The sequence below is a fragment of the Hippopotamus amphibius genome, chromosome 6 (assembly GCF_030028045.1).
Source record: "Hippopotamus amphibius kiboko isolate mHipAmp2 chromosome 6, mHipAmp2.hap2, whole genome shotgun sequence".
Classification (NCBI taxonomy): domain Eukaryota; kingdom Metazoa; phylum Chordata; class Mammalia; order Artiodactyla; family Hippopotamidae; genus Hippopotamus; species Hippopotamus amphibius.
This window is the reverse complement of record NC_080191.1, coordinates 25,786,690-25,810,314: the sequence shown is the minus strand read 5'-3', so window position 1 is coordinate 25,810,314 and position 23,625 is coordinate 25,786,690. Positions and strand designations below refer to the sequence as shown.

Below are 23,625 nucleotides of genomic sequence, written 5' to 3'. Positions count from 1 at the left end.
TCACATTGATTTTAAACCAATGAATAAAATTTCTTAGAAAGATGAATGGATTTTTAATGTCTGATCCTAAATTTAACTGTAGATAAAGAAAAAATACACACTACAGAAAATGCTCTCAAGAATTTTTGATTCATGTTTCATGCTTACTTTCTTTCCCTTTCCATACAGATTACCAATGTAGACTATTGCCCAAATCACTTTTCCCTTTAAATTTCAAAGTGGTCATAAAATTCAAGGCAACTAATCTAAGCACAGTTTCCTCATTTTGTTTATTAATAAAGTTATATAATTAACTTTAACGTATGATTTGTATGAGAAGCACAAATTAATATGTATGTTAAAATATGCTCTCATTAGCAGATTTTTATATGATTGATTTTACTCCTCATTTACATCCCAGATGAACTTCAAGGGACAGCCTTTCATCTTCCTTTGAAATATTCTGTCAAATTTCTCATTTTGCTCCACAGTTAAATGATTTTTCCAGTCTCCGATGGTACCTAGTAGGACAAGCACATGAATAGCACCTGAGTGAGGAGATTGCGTATTAGGTCAAAATTTTTCTACAACCCACTTTAATCTCTTCTCCAAGCCAAGCTAAATATCTGTTAGATCTATGTGGGATTTGATAGTTCACTTTCCTTTTACAATTATGAGCTAAGAAAGAAATTCGGATGCTGTAACACTGGAAATAGAGTTATAGTTCACTTCCTGTTGTGTTAGACTTCCACCAACCACCACCATTAAATTATAACCTTTCTTTAGAAAAAAACCTAAAATATATGAAGATTTAAAATAACTAAATATATTTTACTAAATGCCATGCTCCATGCTAAGTAAACTACATCTATCATGTAATATAATTCTTAACAAAACCCTTCAAGGTAAGTATTCCTTCATTTGTAAAACTGAGAAAAATGAGACCCAAAGATTTTTAAGTAATGAAGTCAAGATCACAGAGGATGTCCTGAGTTGTTATTTCTGCAGTTTTACTTGATGGAAGATTGAAACCATCATTAAGACTATTTTTAAATTCAGATTAATATTTGGCATCTTTAGCTATCAGATTTTCTAGTGTAAATATTATCATTGGCATTTGGAAAAGTTAACAAGCTTTTATGGGCATGAGAAATGCTTTATGTAGTTGAATAACAAGAAGTGAAAATTGATAATAAATGGGACAAAAGAAAAAACAATGAATTTTTAAAATAGTAATTTCAGTAAAATCTTTATATAATTAAGAATTAATCAATGTTCATCAGCATATGTAAGTTATGTATACATCAGAGAATGAAATACGAATAAAATAAAGAAGTACAAATTATGTTTTAGAATCCTATACATTGAAAAGATTGAATTAAAAATGATTTACAGTTAAGGAGTATCAGGAAGAATATATTTATTCTTTTTTAAAATTAATTAATTAATTAATTAATTTTATTTATTGCCTGCATTGGGTCTTCCTTGCTGCACATGGGCTTTCTCTAGTTGATGCGAGCAGGGCCTGCTCTTCATTGTGGTGCGCAGGCTCCTCATTGTAGTGGCTTCTCTTGTTGCAGAGCGTGGGCTCTAGTGTGTGGGCTTCAGTAGTTGTGGCACATAGGCTCAATAGTTGTGGCTCATGGGCTCTAGAGCACAGACTCAATAGTTGTGGTGCACAGGCTTAGCTGCTCCACGGCATGTGGAATCTTCCCAGAGCAGGGCTCAAGTCCATGTCCCCTGCATTGGCAGGCAGATTCTTAACCACTGCGCCACCTAGGAAGTCCTATATTTATTCTTAATAACTCCTGGCATGTTACAGGAGCACAATAAAAATTTATTGCCTATTGTTGAATAATTTAATTTATAGCAGATAGGTTTAATGAGGTATCAATCTACTTTTTACAAGATGAAATCTTACACATGAGGAAATAATAGTAATCCAAACACCCTCCCTCACAGAAAAACACATGTTAACTCTATCCCTAGTATGTTCTAGGAGAAATAAAGGAAAACTGAAGCTGGAGCTCTTTTAGTCACATATATCCTTTGCCTTCAGGTAAGACTTGCTTACAAATGTTAAAGAGTAGGGTCATTGTGAACTAAAAGGAAGGATCCTAATATTTATTAGTCAGGTTCAAGTGTCAGGCTCTGTACTAAAGGACTGTTCTGTTTCCCGAGATACTTTTCAGGGTCATTTTCAATTGGGATTTTGTTTCTCTCTAGGGACCAAATGGCAGTACTTGGAGAGACATTTTGGAAGCACTTATTAATTAGTGTAGTAGCCAAGGACTCAAGGGAACTCTCAATACTTTTGTTTCTATAAGCCACTGAGCATCACCTTTGTGCAGGAAATGTCCCTCGTTTGTTCTTCTCCTGATTTCACTTGTCAGAATATGATCATAATTAGCTCGTGGATCAGCTTTCATGTTCTGAAATGTAGCCTGGTTCACAATAGCATCCACGTCTTCTTCACTCAGTTCTTTCTCAAGAAAACTGCTGACTTTAAGCACAGAACTTCTAACATCCTGAAAAAAAAAAACAAAAAACGGGAGTATGAGAAACTATTATGCCTATAAAGAATGCATGAGTTACAGCCCAACATCTTTATCATATTTTGGAAAACTGAAAGCCCTTGGGTTTATTCCACATCTAGAGCTTTTCAAGGATACATTACTTTCTTATTCTCTGAAAGTGAGTACTCTGGTTGTCAGCTCTGTTAGAGCTCTTTACTGTTTGATTTTATGAGGACAGCTCACCTTCATTCATTCATTCATTCAACACTTTTAGGATATCTTAAATGTTTCAGAAACTGTGCTAATTGCTGGAGAAGTTTAAGAGATCAATATGCTATCTGTGCTTGCTAAGAGTCACAATTTCAAGAGGAAAGAGTAATTAAAGAGTAATTATATTCAAGTAATTAAGTACAATGGGCACAAGAAAAAGAAAAACTCAGGTCGAGACAGCTTCACTGGTGACTTCTACAAACATTTAAAGAATTAACATCAATTCTAAAGCTCTTCCAAAAAATTGAAGAGGAAGGAACGCTCACAAACTTACTCTATAAGGCCAACATCACCCTGATACCAAAGCCAGACAAAAACACTACAAGAAAGAAAACCAAAGACCAATATAACTTATAAAACGTAAGAGGCAAAAATCCTTAACAAATTAGTGGCAAAATAAATTCAACAACATATTAAAAGGGTTATACACCGTGATCAAGCGAGATATACTCCTGGGACGCAAAGATGGTTCAACATATGAAAATTAATTTTTGTAATACCACATGTACAGAATGAAGGGAAATGAACCACATGATCTCAATTGATGCAAAAAAAGCATTTCACAATATCAACACATTTTCATGAGAAAAGAATAGAAGGAAGAATAGAAGGAAAATATTTCAACATTAAAAGGCCATATATGGGGCTTCCCTGGTGGTGCAATGGTTAAGAATCCGCCTGCCAATGCAGGGCATGTGGGTTCGAGCCCTAATATGGGAAGATCCCACATGCCGCGGAGCAATTAAGCCCATGCACCACAACTACTGAGCCCACATGCCAAAACTACTGAAGATTGAAGCCTGAAGCCCGCTTGCCTAGAGCCTGAGCTCCGCAACAAGAGAAGCCACTGCAATGAGAAACCTGTGCACTACAACGAAGAGTAGCCCCCACTTGCCACAACTAGAGAAAGCCTGCTCGCAGCAACGAAGACCCAATGCAGCCAAAAATAAAATAAATAAATAACAAAATAAATCTTAAAAAAAAAGCCATACATGAAATACTACTGCCAACATCGTACTCAATAGTGGAAGACTGAAAGTGTTCCTGCTACGATCAGAAGGCAGGCAAGAATGCCCATTCTCACTACTTATTCAGCATAGAACTGAATGTCTAAGCCAGAGAAACTAGGCAACCCAATCAATCAATCAATAAAAGGTATTAGAATTGGAATGTAAGAAGTAAAATTACTTCTCTCTACAGAGATTATTTTATTTTTAAGCTCTTTATTGGAATATAATTGCTTTACACTATTGTGCCAGTTTTTGCTGTACAACAAAGTGAATCAGCTATATTTATACATATATCCCCATATTCTCTCCCTCCCTATCCCAGCCCTCTAGGTCATCACCCATCATCAAGTTGATCTCCAGAGATGATTTTATGCATAGAAAATCCTAAAGATTCCACAAAACCTGTTAGAATTAATAAACATATTGAGCAGTATGATGCAAAAATCACAAAAATCAGTTGCATTTCTGTATAATAAGAATGCACAATACAAAGAGCAAATTAACAAAAAATTCTATTTGCAATTGCCTCAGAAAGAATAAAATACTTAGGAATAAGCTTAACCAAGGGGATGAAAGACTTGTATACTGAAAATTACAAGGTATTGCTAAACAGAATTAAATAACATGCATAACTGGAACATCCTGTGTTCATGAATTGGAAGACTTAATAATGTCAAGATGTCAGTACAACCCAAAGTGATCCACAAATTCAATACAATCCCTACCAATATCCCAATGACATTTTTTGTACATGAAAAAAAAATTATTCTACAATTTGTATGGAACCTCAGGGGACCCTGAATAGTCAAACCAATCTTGAAAAAGAACACAGTTGTAGGCATCAGACCTCCTGATTTCAAAACAAACTGCAAAGCAATAGTTATCAAGACAGCATGGTACTGAAATAAAGGCAGAAAAATAAATCAATGGAACACATTATGGAGCCGACAAAGAAACCCTCACATATATGGTCAAAAATTTTTTGACAAGGGGTCCAAGGCCATTCTGTGGGGGAAAAACAGCTTTTTCAATAAATGGTGTTGAGAAAACTGGATATCTACATGGAAAAGAATAAAAAGTTAGGCTTCTACTTGTAATATTGATATATACAAAAATTAACTCAAAATGATTAGAACCAAAGATAGATATTTATCCAGATAAATATATAAAAAGTCAATAGCACATGGAGAGATACTCAACATCACTAATCAAAAATGAAACCCACAGTGAAATACCACTTCACATCCTTTAGAATGGCCAGTGTTAAAAAAATACAATAAAATAATCAGTGCTCTCAGGATGTAAAGAAATTGGAACTCTTGTGCACTACTAGCAAGAATAAAATTGATGCAGTACTGTGGAAAATACTATGAATAATATTGTCTTCAAAAACTTAAAAATAAAATTACCATATGATCCCACAATTCTACTTGTGAGTATATACTCTAAATAATTGTAAACAGGGACTCATAGCAATATTATTCACAACTACCTAAAAGTGGAAGCAATCCATGTGTCCAATCAATGGATGAATAAAAAAATAAAATGTGGTATAGACACAGTGCAATATTATTCAGCCTTCAAAAGGAAGGAAATTCTGATGTGCTGTAGCATACATGAATCTTGACGGCATTATGCTAACTGACTGGCTTAATACCAGTCAAAAAGTTCAATACAGTATGGGGATTCTACTCATATGAGACATGTGGAGTAGTTAAATTTATAGAGACAGAAAATAAAATGGTGGCTTCCAGGGGCTGAGAGGAGGGGAGAATGGAGAATCTTTGTTTTGGAGTACAGAGTTTCAGTTTTGCAAGATTAAAAAAAACTCTGGAGATGGATGGTGGTGATTATTGCAAAACAATGTAAATGTACTTAACACCGAAGAACTGGCTAAAATGGTAAATTTTATGTTATAGGTATTTTGACACAATAAAAAAACTATTGGTGAGAAAAACTGGAAAGAGAAACACCATGTGCAATGGTAGCTCACAGGAAAGAGAGAATAATTTTATCTTGAAGAGGAGAGAGCAAAGTTCAAGAAGGAAAAACATTTCTTCCAATTCAAGAGGCAAGGATAAGTGTTCGCTTCGGCAGCACATATACTAAAATTGGAATGATACAGAGAAGATTAGCATGGCCCCTGCGCAAGAGGCAAGGATAAGAAATGTCCCTGGGAAAGCAGGAGAATTCCTTTCTGAGTGTAAAAGTAAGTCCCAAACCAGAATCTTGAAATATTTTCCATGTTCAGTGAAAACTGAACTTCAGTGTGAGTGGTACTTGATAAACTCACAAAACTTGTACCTGGAGAGGCAGGCTGGACAGGTGATGAAGGGCCTTGCTGAGCTTGATGAACTTTCTTTCTTTCTCTCTCTCTTTCCCTCTCCCTTTCTTTTCCTTTCCCTTCCTTCCTTCCTTCCTTCCTCCCTCCCTCCCTCCCTCCCTCCCTCTCTCTTTCTCTTTCTTTCTTTTCTTTCTTTCTTTCTTTCTTTCTTTCTTTCTTTCTTTCTTTCTTTCTTTCTTTCTTTCTCTCTTTCTTTCTTCTTTCTTTCCACCTGTCTTTCTTTCTTTCTTTCTTTCTTTCTTTCCATCTTTTTCTTTCTTTCTTTCTTTCTTTCTTTCTTTCTTTCTTTCTTTCTCTTTCTTTCTTTCTTTCTTTCTTTCTTTCTTTCTTTCTTTCTTTCTTTCTTTCTTTCTCCCTTCCTTCCTTCCTTCCTTCCTTCCTTCCTTCCTTCCTTCCTTTCTTTCTTTCTTTCTTTCTTTCTTTCTTTCTTTCTTTCTTTCTTTCATTTTTCTTTCCTTCTTTCTTTCAGTACAGCTGACTTACAATGTTTCAGGTGTACAACGAAGTGATTCAGTTGTACACATACATATATATCTATGTTTTTTCAGATTCTTTTACACTATAGGTTAAAGAACATCTTAATGTTTACCTTTTAGGTGACAATTGCAGTGGAATAGTTTGAGTGTCAATTGGTGAGTAAAATAACAGGACTCTCTTTACCATATTATTTCTACAAATAATTTTTATATACAATAACTTACATACAATCAAGATACGCAAGAACATTAAGACCTAAGACAATGTACTCAATAATTAGCAGAAATAAAAATACTGATAATAGAATAATACATGTTACAGATGCTGTAATTATCTGAAAGAACATTTAAATTACTATGCTTATGATATTCAAGATATAAAAGACAAAAATACAAATTTGAGAGAAAACTGGAAATGATAAAAAATAATACAAGAGATCCCAATACATGACTAGAAATGAAGACCTTGATGAACAATGTTAATGGCAGTTTAGACTCAGATGAAGAAAGAAACATTCAGAATGATACATCATGGAGAGAGGAAAAGAGATCTGCTTTCTCTCAGAAGTGTTCCTTGCTTGTAAGATAAACTCTTTCATATGCCTATCTAAACTTCTCCTGTCTAAACTTGGGATTGTTCTTCAGCATAATTTTGAGCCATTCCCCCAAATTATCCCTTGTCACTGTTCATAATTCCAGCATATTACACAAAATAGTAAACTATCCTTTATACCAGGCAGTGAGCACCCCTCTCCTTTATCCCCCTGTCACTTCAGTCTCCAGAGACTGCTATACCCAGGCATACAATTGTGTATGAATTTCTTTACTGAAGGTTTCAGCCAATGTCAATGTACAAAGGAAAGCTCACAGAAGGGGACAGATTCATTCTCTCCCCAAATCAGGCTTGCCCCAGCATATGCCACTAAGGAGCTTCTCATTTCACTTAAGATAAATCAAAATCTTCTTAAAATGTTTTTTATGTTGACCAAAACACACATGCAGAAAAGGCATAAAACAAACATGCAGCTTAATGAATTATTATGAAGGGAACACAGTACTCATGATTCCAACATGCACCTCAAAAACCTAAACTATGTCAGTATCCCAGAACCCCACAAAATGCATCCCTTTCCTAATCATAAACCTTGCCCTTCACCCCCTAAATAACCACTACCTTATTTTTATAACTACTTTGATTTTAGTTTTAGTTTACTCATTTAAATATGACTCTCCAGACAGTATAGCTCTCCTTGCCTTCATTCCAAATACATACTACTTGACACTTGAAACAGGAACAAATAAAATGATTCTTCATAGCCACTGGGGTCCTAGAGATAATACCTCCAAATCTGTGGGAAATGAGCAAGATTGTCTAAGATAGGTTCTATATGGGGTCTGGGTTTTCTGATGCAATTAATTGGCAAACCAACCATAAACAGTTTTAGGTAAAATTACTAAGAAATTTCCAAGGGAAATAGTAGACAAGGCAAGACCTAAAAATCCACAATAACATTAACGGATACCCAATTGCTTGAGAAAATTGAGATCTTTATCCAGAGAGACCTTTAAAACAGAAAACTTAAGTTAACTAAGATCTATCCTCCTTGACAGGGGAAGTTGAAAGATGATTCTCTCCTTATTATATGATTAAAAAATTATTTTTTGAAAGGCTGACAAAAACCTATATCAAAAATACATAAACAGTGGCTACTTGGTGGAAGGCAATTTGAAAGTGATACATGGTGATAATGTATTGATGACAGAACAGAGACATATTTAAGAGACTGTGCACAGTTACTCTGTGGTTTTTATGTCCAAATTTTCAGTGAATTCTGTATTTATGAATATCTTCATTGTGAGCACATTCTTATGGAGAAACTCAAATATAAAAATAGGGAAAGAATCAGACTGGAACTTTGAGATGATAACTCTGGTTGAGGAATAGAGAATAAATGTTGATGAGTTGACATTGCAGACAGGTAAACCAATTAGGAAGGCTGCTATAGAAAGTAAGCAAAAGATGATGGTGACCTGGACTAGGGAGAGGGTAATATGAATTGAGAGAAGTTTGTGTCTGCCACAAAGGTTTCAGAGACCAAATTCATGTCTTGATTGATTGATAAAATGAAGACTCAATGGTGGAAGAGCTGTTAAATATGAAGGCTTGTTTCTGATTTAGGTCACTTGAGATACAGTGCATTTCACAGGAGAAGTTGGGAGGTGGTCAATTCTATTTTGGACATATTTGTTTGAAGTCAAAAAATTAGATATAAAAATAGATATATAGAAGACTGCTGCAATATATTTCTGTCTGGGATGGTGATACACATTTGGGATTCACCAATTTATTCCCAAGCCCCCTCCAATCTGGTTTACTGCATCTCACGCTATACTTCATGTCCCTAGATTTTTTCTTTCTTTGAGAACTTTTATTGATCCTATACACTAACAACGGAAGAGCAGAAAGAGAAATTAAGGAAACTCTCCCATTCACCATTGCAACAAAAAGAATAAAATACCTAGGAATAAACCTGCCTAAGGAGGCAAAAGATCTGTATGCAGAAAACTTTGAGACATTGATGAAAGAAATCAAAGATGACACAAACAGATGGAGGGACATACCATGTTCCTGGATTGGAAGAATCAACATCATGAAAATGACTGTACTACCCAAAGCAATTTACAGATTCAATGCAATCCCGATCAAATTACCAATGGCATTTTTCACAGAACTAGAGCAAGAAATCTTACGATTTGTATGGAAACGCAAAAGACCCCGAATAGCCAAAGCAATCTTGAGAAGGAAAAATGGAGTTGGTGGAATCAGGCTTCCTGACTTCAAACTATACTACAAGGCCATAGTGATCAAGACAGTATGGTACTGGCACAAAAATAGAAAGGAAGATCAATGGAATAAAATAGAGAACTCAGAAGTAAGCCCGAACACATATGGGCACCTTATCTTTGACAAAGAAGGCACGAATATACAATGGAAAAAAGACAGCCTCTTCAATAAGTGATGCTGGGAACACTGGACAGCAACATGTAAAAGAATGAAATTAGAACACTTCCTAACACCATACACAAAAATAAACTCCAAATGGATTAAAGACCTACATGTAAGGCCAGACACTATAAAACTCCTAGAGGAAAACATAGGTAGAACACTCTATGACATCCATCAAAGCAAGATCCTCTTTGACCCACCTCCTAGAATCATGGAAATAAAATCAAGAATAAACAAATGGGATCTCATGAAACTTCAAAGCTTTTGCATAGCAAAAGAAACCATAAACAAGACTAAAAGGCAACCCTCAGAATGGGAAAAAATAGTTGCCTATGAAACAACGGACAAAGGATTAACCTCCAAAATATACAAGCAGCTCATGAAGCTTAATACCAAAAAAGCAAATAACCCAATCCACAAATGGGAGGAAGACCTAAATAGACATTTCTCCAAAGAAGACATACAGATGGGCAACAAACACATGAAAAGATGCTCAACATCATTAATCATCAGAGAAATGCAAGTCAAAGCCACAATGAGGTATCACCTCACACTGGTCAGAATGGCCATCATCACAAAATCTGGAAACAACAAATGTTGGAGAGGGTGTGGAGAAAAGGGAACTCTCTTGCACTGTTGGTGGGAATGTAAGTTGGTACAGCCACTATGGAAAACAGTTAGGAGGTTCCTTCAAAAACTACACATAGAACTACCATATGATCCAGTAATTCCACTCCTGGGCATATACCCAAAGAAAACCATAATCCCAAAAGAAACATGTACCATAATGTTTATTGCAGCACTATTTACAATAGACAGGACATGGAAGCAACCAAAATGCCCATCAACAAATGAATGGATAAAGAAGATGTGGCATATATATATACAATGGAATATTACTCAGCTATAAAAAGGGATGAGATGGAGCTATATGTTATGAGGTGGATAGACCTAGAGTCTGTCATACAGAGTGAAGTAAGTCAGAAAGAGAAAGACAAATACTGTATGCTAACTCACATATACGGAATCTAAAAATGGTACTGATGAACTCAGTGACAAGACAAGAAAAAGGACGCAGATGCAGAGAATGGACTGGAGAACTCGAGGTATGGGAGGGGGTGGGGGGTGAAGGGGAAGCTGAGAGGAGGCGAGAGAGTAGCACAGACATATATATACTACCAACTGTAAAATAGATAGCCAGTGGGAAGTTGTTGTATAACAAAGGGAGTTCAACAGGAGGATGGAAGATACCTTAGAGGACTGGGACAGGGAGGGTGGGGGGAGGAGTCGAGGGAGGGAGGGAATACGGGGATATGTGTATAAAAACAGATGATTGAACTTGGTGTACCCCCCAAAAATAATAAATAAAGTTAAAAAAAAACTTTTATTGAGATACAACTGACATATAATAAACTGTGTATATTTAGAGTGTACAATTTGATATTTTTTTTCTTATTAGTAATGTATATATGGCAATCCCAATCTCCCAATTCATTCCCCTCCACCCCTCCTATCCCTGTTTTCCCCACTTGGTGTCCATATGTTTGTTCTCTACATCTGTGTTTCTATTTCTGCCTTGCAAACTGGTTGATTTGTACCATTTTTCTATATTCCACATATATGTGTTAATACACGATATTTGTTTTTCTCCTTCTGACTCACTTCACTCTGTATGCATGTCCCTAGATTTAATGGATATTTTGAACGCTCATTTTTTTCTTCTAAGCCCTTAAAGATTAAAAAGATCTTAAACGTCTTTCTTGACACACCCACTTGGCTTCTATATCACCACACACTCCTCATTGTCTTTTGGTCTTTTTTTTTTTCTCATTGTCTTTCTATTTTTTTGATTGTTTCTGTTCTGTGTTCTTGGTGGGATCACCCCTTTCTACCCAAATTTATGTCTTAAGGGCTTTTGGTTACAGGTTTTAGAACCCTTTTCTTCCCTCTTCCTCCCTCCTTCCCCTCCTTTCTTTCTTCCCTCTCCTTCTGGCTCCTCTGTTCCCACTCTTAATTTTATGCATGATCATAGTTTTAGTTATATTTTATGCAGTGATGATGCCCAAATCAATATCATTGATATCAGTGATATTTTATACAGTAGTGATATCTTAATTAATGTCATTGATATTTTTAGCCGCAATCTCTTTTTTGAGCTTTAGACCTGGTATTTTCCAGTAATTTCCAAACATCTTCACTTGGATGTTTCTAAGTGACCTTTAACTTCATATCTCAAAACCAACCTCATAATCTTTTCCCTGTAGACTTATTCTGCTTCAGTGTTCCCTACAACCCCCATGAATGACCCCATAATCTACACAAGTATATGAACCAAAATATTAGGAAGCATCCCTAATACTTCTCATTCTCATTTTTCCTATATATAGTCCCATTTTGAACTCCTAAATACAATCTTAAAACTCTGCATTCTCTGTAGTCTCAACTATCCCATTCTAATGCAAAGCGCCACTAATTTTCAGTGGATTAGCACAGTGGTACTAACTAGTTTGCCTATATTCACTGTTTCCACTTTTCAATCCACTAATGGGAAAGATATTGTAAGTATTAATTATATCACATTGCCACCCCTCTTTCTTATATCTCTTAAAGGACTCCTTACTACTTTTAAGATTAAAGAAGTCACCATCATTAATATAGTCTACGACCTTGCACAGTCATGTTCCTACATGCCTCTCTTTCTTAATCTTTTGTCACTTCCACCTTGCTCTTTAACTTCTTCCTTCAGTTCCTCAAACTTGACATGTACTTTCTGCTCCAGGGAATTTGCACATTCTCTTTACCTAGGTTAGAATTCTCTTTTACCTCTCTTCCCTTGTTAACTCATATTTATTAGTTTGCAGTTTTCATGTTGCTTTTTCCCGAAAACATTACCTATCATCTTTGACGATACCAGATCCTCTTATTCCATACACTGATAATCATACCTGCAGTTTTCCTGAATAACACATCATAGTTTTTAATTATATATTCTCGCTTGGGTATACCTGTCTTCCTTGTTAGATGATAAGATCTAGGAACACTGGGTTCAATCTTTTTTCGTTATTTAGTGACCGTCAAATAGGAATTCAATAATTTACGAAAACATGAGTCAATAAATTGCGTATTAATGAATCAATATGTCAATCAAAGATAAGAAAATAGTGACTTCAAATGTGTTTTGCTTGGTTTATGCAATGTTTTAAGACAGCCTTGATTGGATGCCAACATGGAAACATTTCACAAGAGAGCTACATTTCAAAATTCTCCTTAAAATTAAAAAACTTGTACAAGGGCAAACATTCACTTCTGGCTAATTAGCCATAGTTTAGTGGCTTCTCACCCCAGTGCTCCACAGTCCCTTTTCAATTTTTTAAGCTATGGCTGCTCTACACATTTGAGTTTGGCCTTATTGCTATAGATTGTTGCACAAAAATAAATCACGAGAGATGACTGTATACAGTGAGGGGAGAGCTCTGATGAATGGAGGGGGAGGAAATTAGAAACCCCGAAAGAAGCCTGAGAAGTAATTAGGTACAAAGATAACTAGGAGAATATGATTCATTGAAACCAAGATAAGAAAGGGTTTCAAAAAATAATTTAAAAAAAGAGAAACACTTCTCTTACCTTTTCCATCTCCTCATACATCATGAACAGAATATTGAAGTCATGTCTGTATTCATACTAGCCTCTGATGTGATCAAACCAAAGGCTTGTTAACACTATGGGAAAATTAATAAATAACAAGGTAAAGTTCTCATACTTACTGAACAGCAAACTATCATCTCTTTTCTGTTCTGGATTCCTCACAAAGACAAATCAAGCTCCCACCACTAGACATTGATGCTAATGTCAAAAATGGTGTTTAGGGGAACAATTACATCATTTCAGTACAAACCTTCCTTTGCAATCTACACTATGTCCACAGGAAAGCAGCAATGTAGACAAAAGAATCCCAAATACCTAAGTTTGAAGGTTTCATTAAGGTAAGCCCCTTCCTTTTCCTACTTCCTCCACCTGAAAACACACATCTTTATTTCTATTCTTACTGTCTATTTTAAGGTCTGTGGATAGCAATTTTAGCTATCTACAACAAGACAGTACCTGAATAGAATCTTTTAAGTGAGTGAGAGCCCTGATCCCACCATTCCACAAGCCTTCTGCATCAACCTATTCTCCTCAGTGTTGGAATGAACATTCCACAGCTGTCATATAAGGCCTGCCCCAGGGCCAGGACAGAGCATGAATACCACACCCACCCTGAACATGAGCTATTCTGGAACATCTGGATCTAGCTAGTTTGAATCATTAGACCGTTTGTGGTTCTCATACTCTGGTCAAAATATTTCCTATACAATATGCCTCTGCAACCTTGACAATCCCCAGAGTGGTCCAGGTGAGCATAGACAAGCCATTGGGTGGCAGATTAAGTGGAGAGACAATAGTGACCGCTTATGTGCATTCCCCTTCTATGATTACCCTTCGCCATCTCCCTAAAATATGTTCCCTAGGTTTGAGAATTTGGCTACATGTCAACATTGGTTCATAAACATGTTGCTTGGAAAATAAATTCATAGTTACCCTTTCCATCTAGAAACTTTTCCATGAAATGTTCCATATTATCTGGAGCTTCTAAGGTAACCACCAAATTTGAAAAATGAAAAAGTGAGATCAAAACATCCTTGGGGTTTCTGTAGATGTAAATAATCTGCAGGGAGAATAATAAAACAACTTTAATAATTCTTGGTTATGTCTACAGGTTTTTTATAATGCCTACATAATATTTTATTACATGAATGCATAATTTATTTCACAACGTATACATGAAAATTTTAGGTTTTTCCAATTTTTTGCTATTTCAAAGATTAATTTCAATAAATACCTTTGTTCACATGATATTTCATATATGCAAGCATATAGGACTGATTCTTTTTTTTTTTTTTTTTTGCACATTTATATTATTATTATTTTTTTTTTTTTTGGGGGGGTACACCAGGTTCAATCAACTGTTTTTATACACATATCCCCATATTCCCTCCCTTCCTTGACGCCCCCCCCTCGATTCCCCCCCACCCTCCCTGCCCCAGTCCTCTAAGGCATCTTCCATCCTCGAGTTGGACTCCCTTTGTTATACAACAACTTCCCACTGACTATTTTACAGTTGGTAGTATATATATGTCTGTACTACTCTCCCGCTTCTTCTCAGTTTCCCCTTCACCCCCCGCCCCCTCCCATACCTCGAGTTCTCCAGTCCATTCTCTGTATCTGCTTCCCTGTTCTTGTCACTGAGTTCATCAGTACCATTTTTAGATTCCGTATATGTGAGTTAGCATACAATATTTGTCTTTCTTAAAAGTGAAATTATTTACTTGTAAGTTTAATTAGTATTACAAATTACATTGCATCGAATTTGTTTCAATTTACGCTCCGTGAATATTAAGTGATATTAAGGTAACATTGGACATTGGTGAAACAAGGAAAAACTGCTCAACAGATGATGTTAGAACAAATAATTTTCCATATAGAAAAAAAAAAAGAAAATAGATTTCAACCACACAGCATTCACAAAAAAACATTTATGAGTGGATTAAGGATTTGAATATGGAAGCAAAACTTCGAATTCTAAAAGAACAAAGAATATATTTCTGGTCTTGGATAAATAAAGGATTTCCTAAACAGGAAAAAATTATTTAAAATAAAAGTTGATCAATTGGACTACATTAAAATTAGGGATGCTATTAGTCAAAATATACCATATTGTTAAAAAATACAAGAAAATATGAGAAGCAACATTTATAACCAATAATAGATTGGTATTCAGAATATATATATAAGTATATATATATCTATAACGAATCAAAAAGAAAAACATCATAAAATACTGACCAAAAGTTATAATAATCTCACAGAGGAAGAAATAATTATGGCCAATAAACATATCAAAATGTGCTAATTTCACAAATTAAGAAATGCCAATTAACATTAGTGTGAAATACCATTTTATAATTACCAAATTGATAAAAATTAAGTTCGATAGGAAAAATTGCTAGGTGAGAAATAAGAACTCATACGTTATTGATTTCAGCATAAACTAGTACAACTGCTTTGTTGAAAATAAAACAGCATCTTTTTATAAAGGTGAGTGTTTTTGTATTTTGTTCCTTTGCATTTTTTTCTTGGGTGTTTACTTCTAGGGAAGCTCACTCAGATGTGCACCAGGGTATGTGTTCAAAAATGTTCATGGTAACGTGTTATAATAACAAGATAAGTCAAAGAATCTCATTATTCAATGATGGGAAATGCAGTTTGGATAGGATACTTACACAACCTGTAAAATTATAGAACAGTGGAAAATAAGGTTAAGAACAAAAAAAGGCATATGGCAAAACCCCAGGGAAAAAGAAAACAAGTGACAAAATAAAGTTTAGTAAAATTTAAAGCCAAATGATTTAATAAGACAACACGCGATTTGTTTGCCATGACCAAAAGACAGGCATCTTTATATGATAAAGAACATAATGTATAAATAGCACAATTTCTAGTAAGTCTCTGAAGATTTTGATTTAGCAAACAATCATAATGGGAGATGGAGGCACATTTAGCTTTAGACCTGAGGATAAAAGGATTAACATAACAAATTTACTATATTATTTAACAAAATGTATTTTACACATGTGTGGTATGCCTGACACATAGAATACATACTGTTTTCTCATGAAGTCATGGATCATATTCAAAAATTGATCATGTGTATGGCCATAAAACTTATTCATAAATTTTAAAAACTAATAATCAGTGATGAAAAAACTTTAAAAAGAAAATTGTAGAAACACTTGGAAATAAAAAAATCTTCAAAATAACTTTGACCAGTTGTAAAGTTAAAACTAAAATGATAGATTATATACTAACAAGATTGTATCCATAGCTATACTAAGAAAGATATTTATCATTTTAAAATGTCAGTATTTAAAAAAATCAATTTGGGAAAAATATAATATTAGCTTTTAATTAAAGAATACAGAAAAATAAATGCAAACGAAATATTCAGAAATAACTTCTTAAAATAAAAACGGAAATCAATGAAATAGAAAACTTTAAATTATGTTTAAAAAAGAAGCCAAATTTTTGGAGGAAAAACAAACCATATAATAGAAAACTGCTGATATCCTGAAAAATTTACAAAAAATATAAAGGTTTTCAAACTATAAATTATTGAAAAATGTAATCACAGACTTGGGAAAAACTGATCAAGTCATGACAGAACATGTTGTGAATTTTTTCAGTGTTTTGAAATCTATATGAAACGGGGATAATTGACTTTGAAAATAAAATTGTAATGTTGAATTAGGGAAAGGCAGGTAATTCAAATAAACTCATGAGAAAAAGAAAAATGTTGTAGAACTATAAATTGAACAGGATTAGATATGTTTATAATGGACTATACTTAAATCTTCAAAAAGTTATGTTGATTTATATTTTAAAACTGACAACTTAGCAAAAAGGCACAAAGCTTCAAAAATTTTTTTACAAGACTAGATTTCCAGTGATTCTATAATCAAATAACAATAAAATAATCATGGAAAATTAAAGTGTGTTTTTTAAATAGAGATTTAGATTAGATTTAAAATAGATTTCTGAATTAAAATTAAAACTCTTCCAGCTGTATGTTAACGCAAGTGCTACTATACTATAAGCAAGTAGGATTAATTGCAGGAATAGAACATTAGTAAATTATTAGTAGATTTCAATTCACTACAGATTAAAGGATGGTGGGGAGAACATGGTACCTTCAGAGTTGTCAAAAAAGGCATTTTACGTGATTAGACCTTTTCTGAATAGCAAAAACAAAAATACAAATAAAACTCTAAGTAAACTCAGATAAAAATAAAATGTATTTCTCAGCGTTATGTGCCTCAAAAATCAGTTGTAAAACAACACAGAACAAAAAACAAAACCAAGTAAAGATACCGAGAGTGCCAGAGTCAAGGACATTTGTCTTCACCTCTACTATTCTATTTTTGTGTGTGTGGATTTTAACTACTAAAAGAGAAGGAAAGGAAGTGCAAAGATTGGGAAGGAAAGCAAAAAGGAATGTATTATTTTTTAAGATGAAATATGTTTTAGGGAATATAGGAAAAATTAGTCAAACTAAAAAAGAGATTAATGGAGCCACCTAAATTAGTGTAACAAAATGAATGCCATTTATTGATAACAGTAATTACTAAATAGAAATACAATGGTGAAAAAAATTCCAGTTTATATCAATAAAAAATGAAAAACAACTGGAGATTCTGGAAAAAATGTGTAAGAAACATACCAAGTACAACATATCACATACAGTGGACGTGAAAGTAGATGTGATAAAGGATGAAAGAATGATAATGGAAGGAATGATGGAATATTGCAATGCAGTGAGTGTTCCAGAATTAATATGTATCTTTAATCAGATCTAATCAATATCTAAATATCAAGGAGAATTAACATCTAAATAATAAGGTGCATGAGAATTTGTCTTATCAATTACAATATTTAAAACAGTGAAGAACTGCCACTTATTAAACAGATCTACCAATTTTGGGAATAAAAATGCAGAATCAAGGGAAAGAATTAAGGAAAGTTAGTATATCAAAATGTAGACTTCAAAATACTATGTAAAAGGGAAATGCTTAAACTATATTGGGTCAATTGGCCAACCAGTTTGGCAGATAACATGCAACAGTCATATTTCAAATCATATGCAGCATCAGATATAACTTATAATTAAAAATAAAAGAAACATAAAAGTTCACAAGAAAACCTGGAGAGAATTCGCATAAAATTTGTGGCTGGTAAGTGTTTTCTTAGCACGTCTCAAGAGCCAGAAGTTATGAAGGAAAGATTGACAGACTGGTTCTATAAAATTAAAAGCAACCAACAATTTTTAAAAGTAAACTTTTAATTAGAACAATATTTACCCAAATATAAATACTTCAACAAAACAGCAAGTAAGGGCCAAGCGATAGAAAAATGAGTAAAGGATATTTCAAGGCCTAGAAATATACAAAAAGATGCTCAAACTTTTAAAACCAAAAGGGCTTCAGATTACTCAAGAATGACATTGTATTTATCCAGCACATGAGAAAAATTAAAAATTCCCATATCTGATAAGATGTGGGGAAAAAAGTATTCTTCTATCCTCTTCATGCAAATGCAAATTGACAGATTTTAGGAGGTAAATGGATAATACCTACCAACACATAAAATATTTGGACATTTTAATCTTAAAACTCCACTTTTAGGGAAACATTTCACCAGACCAAAAAAGTACAAAGATCTATAAGAAAGTTTATTGCAATTTGCAATTTGGTGTGTTTTTTTGCTGCAACCTACCTGTCCACCAGTGCACATTATATATTGTATTGCCAACCTGAAACTATGAAAGAATAGAATTTTATGTGCTGACATAAAAGAATTTTTGCTATATGTTATATAACACTGCAGTCAATGTTTGTGATGAACCACTCATATATATTGGTTTAATGTATAAAACAAGTCAGAAAGATTATAATAATCACATTTGAAAGGATGTGGATGAGTGAGGCTGGAGAACAATATTTGAAGAAAATATTTTTGTTTGTGCAAAATGTGCATAAGCTATTTCTATGACATACTTTAGCTTTTTTGTTCTTGAGACGTTTTGGTGCTAAATAATATGGTATGTGGGAAGAGAAGATGCAAGGGGATGGTCTCTTGTCATGGTCTATTGTTCGTAGACTGTATTCCAGGAAGGGGACTCTATGAAGTGTTTCCACAATTTCAGTTCTGTTACGATGTCTCCCAAAATAAATCAGGCTTAATATCTGCTGAGCCCAGATGGTACCTGTAAAAATAAATAACCTTGTTTTCAACTTTGAATGAATTTTTAATAATAAATGTCAATAATAATGCCATCCATTTCAAAATTATTTGGAGCTTTTTATTTCTTTTAATTACTCTAAAAGTGCCAATGAATTTTCCAAGTTTTTTGTTTTATTTGTATTTTACATTAAACTCAGTAAAGGTAAAATCATGGCCTTTGGTTAGTTTCTTTTTCACTTTGAAGAGCTGTGGTGGTTCTGATTCCAAGGTATTAGTGACTCAGATTAATCCTTCAGCTTCTTTGTTTCCTGCACTTCAAGTAAGCTTCCTTTATATGATTTTCTGAGGCTTCCTCTGTTTCTCCTTCCTTAGTCTCCTGTCTTAAAGCTTTATCTTTTAGAAGTGTAGACTAATTAAGAGCTCAAGGCCCCTTGCCCTTCTTTTTCTGTTTTATTATTGTGTAGCATGTGTCTTCCCACACAGAGCTGAATAAAAGTAGTCTTGCCTTGTTCTTGATTTTAAATGTAATATTTTATTTAATTTATTTATTTTTTATTTTGCCTTCACATTTTCTTTTTCTTTAAAACAAAGTAAAATATATGTTTGGCAAGCTCTTTATTTTTTTTGTCTTTTTATTTTATATTGGAGTAGAGTTGATGAACAATGTTGTGTTAGTTTCAGGTATATAGCAAAGTGATTCAGTTACACATGTACATGTATCTATTCTTTTTCAAATTCTTTTCCCATTTAAGCTGTTACATAATATTGAGCAGAGTTCCCTGTGCTATACAGTAGGTTCTTGTTGGTTATCCATTTTAAACATAGCATTGTCTACGTGTCAATCCCAGACTCCCTATCTATGCCTTTCCCCTACCTTTTATTTTACACGTTTCACTATGGCATATGATGCTTGTGGCAGTTTTTGATAGACTTTCGTTTGCAGGTTAAAAGGATTCCCCTTTCTCCCTAGTTTGCTAGCAATTTCCATAATGAATGGCAGCTGAATTTTATCGAATGCTTGCTCTGCATCTATTGAAAATGATAGTACAGACTTTCTCTGACCTTCTAGGAATGTGAGCTATTGCTATTTATTTATTTAGTTAGTTAGTTAGTTATTGCCCCACCCCACAACATGTGGGATCTTGGTTCTCCATTGGTAGCATGGAATCTTAACCACTAGACCACCAGCGAAGTCCCACTACATTAATAAATTTTTAAACCAATCTTGACAATTGAAATAAGCCTGCCTTTGTCATAGTATATATTTTTTTAATATTGCTGCATTTGTTTTGCTCATATTGGTTTTAGAATTTTTGCATCTATCTTCACAAATATACCATCAATGTTCTAAGAGGATGTCAACAATCTTGCAAATGTCACTACTCCACTGATTTATATACATGGCAGATTTGATACAATTTATAGTGAATCCTGGTGAAACTCTGTAAACTCTCCTCTAAGATGAATAAAACTCAGTAGGTGCACTGAGGATAGGTGTGTGATGTCCCAAACACTTGGACTGGATTCAGGGTAAAGAAACGACTTGTTTATTGATGTAATGCTTGACCCATAACTAAGCAAACTGAGATGCCACCCACATCAACAGAGGGAAAAGAAAACCAATATCAGTTGTGCTGATAAGATGTGCAGAGTGCCAGAATCCAGAGATAAGGCAATGTGTTACTGATTTGGGGAAAGAGAATAAGGTCATGAATTTCAAAAAAATGGTAAAGAAAGGGCCTGTAGCATTTTCATGAAATTGGGAACAAATTTGCTTTTTTTTTTTATACTGACAGTCTCCAGTGTATCATTAACCACTCTGTACAACATGGCTTCAATGGCACCAATCAATTCTATGTTCGAAAAAACACAGTATAAGGATAAGCTGCTTTTGGAATGTAAGATTGAGAGCAATTTATATTAATTTAAAAGTATTGCATTATTATAGACAAATATAAAGCAATTAGAGAAATAGAAAAGAATACTAGGAATTAGTTCTGTGGGGTTTTAAATACATTTTCTTCCATTCTCAGACCAAGCCAACAGGTCAGTAGTATTTACCAAGTATCCGTTCCTGGCTCAATATTTGGTTTCTTTATATGTCCCATCAGAAATGACAAAAATTGGATTTCACATAGTCTTATATCAGGAAGATTATGAATTTATTTAGCTATTTCTCAGATATGGTTGTCTAATTGTAGGCTGTGCTCCTGTGAATGTCTGGAGAAGGGCACATTTGTCCACATGTATTACCAAACAGCTAAGACTAAAACAAGTGGCCACTCCTCAAACTTACCAGATTTTGGATATGTAATTACAAAGACATCATCATCTCGGGTTTCAAAATCATCTATATTTTCTAGGAAGTCAACATTAATTATAGCACTGCACAATTATAGCCTTTAAAGTTCAATAAATGTGTGTCCGTGTCATCCATAATTATCACCTACAAATAGAAACAGATACAATTCCTTTCAAGTTCTCAGTATTTTAAAATAAATGACTGATACTTCCTGAGTGTTCTGTATGTGCCAAGGACCATATAAAGGTCCTATGTGTATCAACCCATTTACCATACTAACCACCTTACAAATACTACATCATTTAATCTTCACAGTAACCCAACATTGCTAGAGATAGTTATTATCACTATAATAAAGATGAGGAAACCAAGATTCTAAGAGGTAAACAGTTTCTTTTTTTTAAGCCCCATGACTGTGGTATTATCAAGAGTCCAAACATACAGACGAGGAAACTGAGGCACAGGAATTACAGCAAACTATTCAAGGTGGCCCAGCTGGAAGAGCTACAAGATTTGATACCAAATTTGGTTTCAGAGTCCATGGTTTTACTTATTTTATCAAAAAGTTTCTTAGTATTTTATATTTTTATTCCTTATATTTTTCATTCTTCTAAAAATAGAAGATTTTTAAATGAATGTACTTTTCATTTGTGTTTTATCTGGAGCATAAATAATATGCTTTCTCTGAAAGAAGCTTCTGAGGCTTTGGGAACTGATACACTGTTTCAAATGAATTGTGGGAAATGTTCTACATCAGTGATACCACATTTATTTAGTTCAGAAATGTGGCCCTCATATGGTTGCAAGATATCATATGGTTATTACGATACTTCCCCACAGAATTTTTAAATCAGAATTCTGAAATAAACTTGAAGTAAGTCAAAATAATAGGAAGCAAACAGTCTAAAGACACTTCTGTTCAAAATTCAAACCTACAAAGAACTTCTTTATTAACTCTGCCTGAGAAATCCATTCTTGAATTATAGATAAAGGAATTCCATAAAATCAAGTAGCATTACGTGAGAACTAGTGTATTTCAGTTTTGTATTTTAAAAAATTTCTGTGCATACCAAGAAAATTAATTTGTGAAAAAGTTGTGATTATTGTTTTGTCTTAATTCCATGTCAAGAAATAAGATTTAATTCCTTTACAAACAATCTAACTTACATCTTTAATAAAGGGAGTCAAAGGTTAGAGTTTTGCTGAGTAGAGTAGAAAATCACTTGTATTGGAATCAACTGGGTTTCTGGGCAAATGTTTCTAGGCCTGATATCAGACTGGGAGAATCAGAATTTCTGGGGAGTGTCACCTAAAAATTTACATGTTAACAACCAGCCACTCACTCTAAAACATGAGAATCAAACTAATGTTAACATGTCTTGATTTCATTAAATGTTTTATCTCAACCTACAGAGAAGCCTTTGTGGGATGTTATTTGACTCCCAATTAAGGTTCCACTAAACTTTTGGAGGTTTCGTCACTTAAGTTGAAGTTCAGTCAACCTCAACTATTGAGAATTGAGGACAGAATAGAATGGCTGATGAACCACAAAGAAGGGTTTCAATAGAGGTAGATGGAGAAATCTTTTGACACTGGCATCACAAATTCTCCAGTAAAAACCATAGAATACTCAGCCTATGGAGAATCCAACTATATAATATGGACAAATATAGAAGTTCAAAGGTAGAAGATATAGTTGAAGTGAAAGGCAAGAATGACAGTGTGAGTCACTATCACATACTTCCTGACACCTACAATGTCACCACAAACATTCCCTAAAAAGCACCAATTCCAGACACTTTGGATGCTGAGAAAAGAGGAAAGAGTGTCAGGCAGTCCATACAAACATTCTGAACATCGCTCAATTTTTTGCTATTTATGTGTTTT

At 34.1% G+C, this 23,625-nt stretch overlaps 1 protein-coding gene and 1 pseudogene across 1 annotated transcript; one reads left to right on the top strand and one right to left on the bottom strand.

The window, feature by feature from the left end:
• Positions 1-378: 378 nt before the first annotated feature.
• Positions 379-21,873, bottom strand: LOC130856076 (amine sulfotransferase-like). Its single transcript, XM_057740269.1, is given in 7 exon segments — positions 379-500; positions 2,321-2,507; positions 13,227-13,321; positions 14,181-14,307; positions 19,250-19,458; positions 21,733-21,825; positions 21,828-21,873. Coding segments are annotated over 7 exon segments (879 nt in total).
• On the top strand, positions 5,857-5,927 carry LOC130856185 (U6 spliceosomal RNA; annotated as a pseudogene).
• Positions 21,874-23,625: the final 1,752 nt, after the last annotated feature.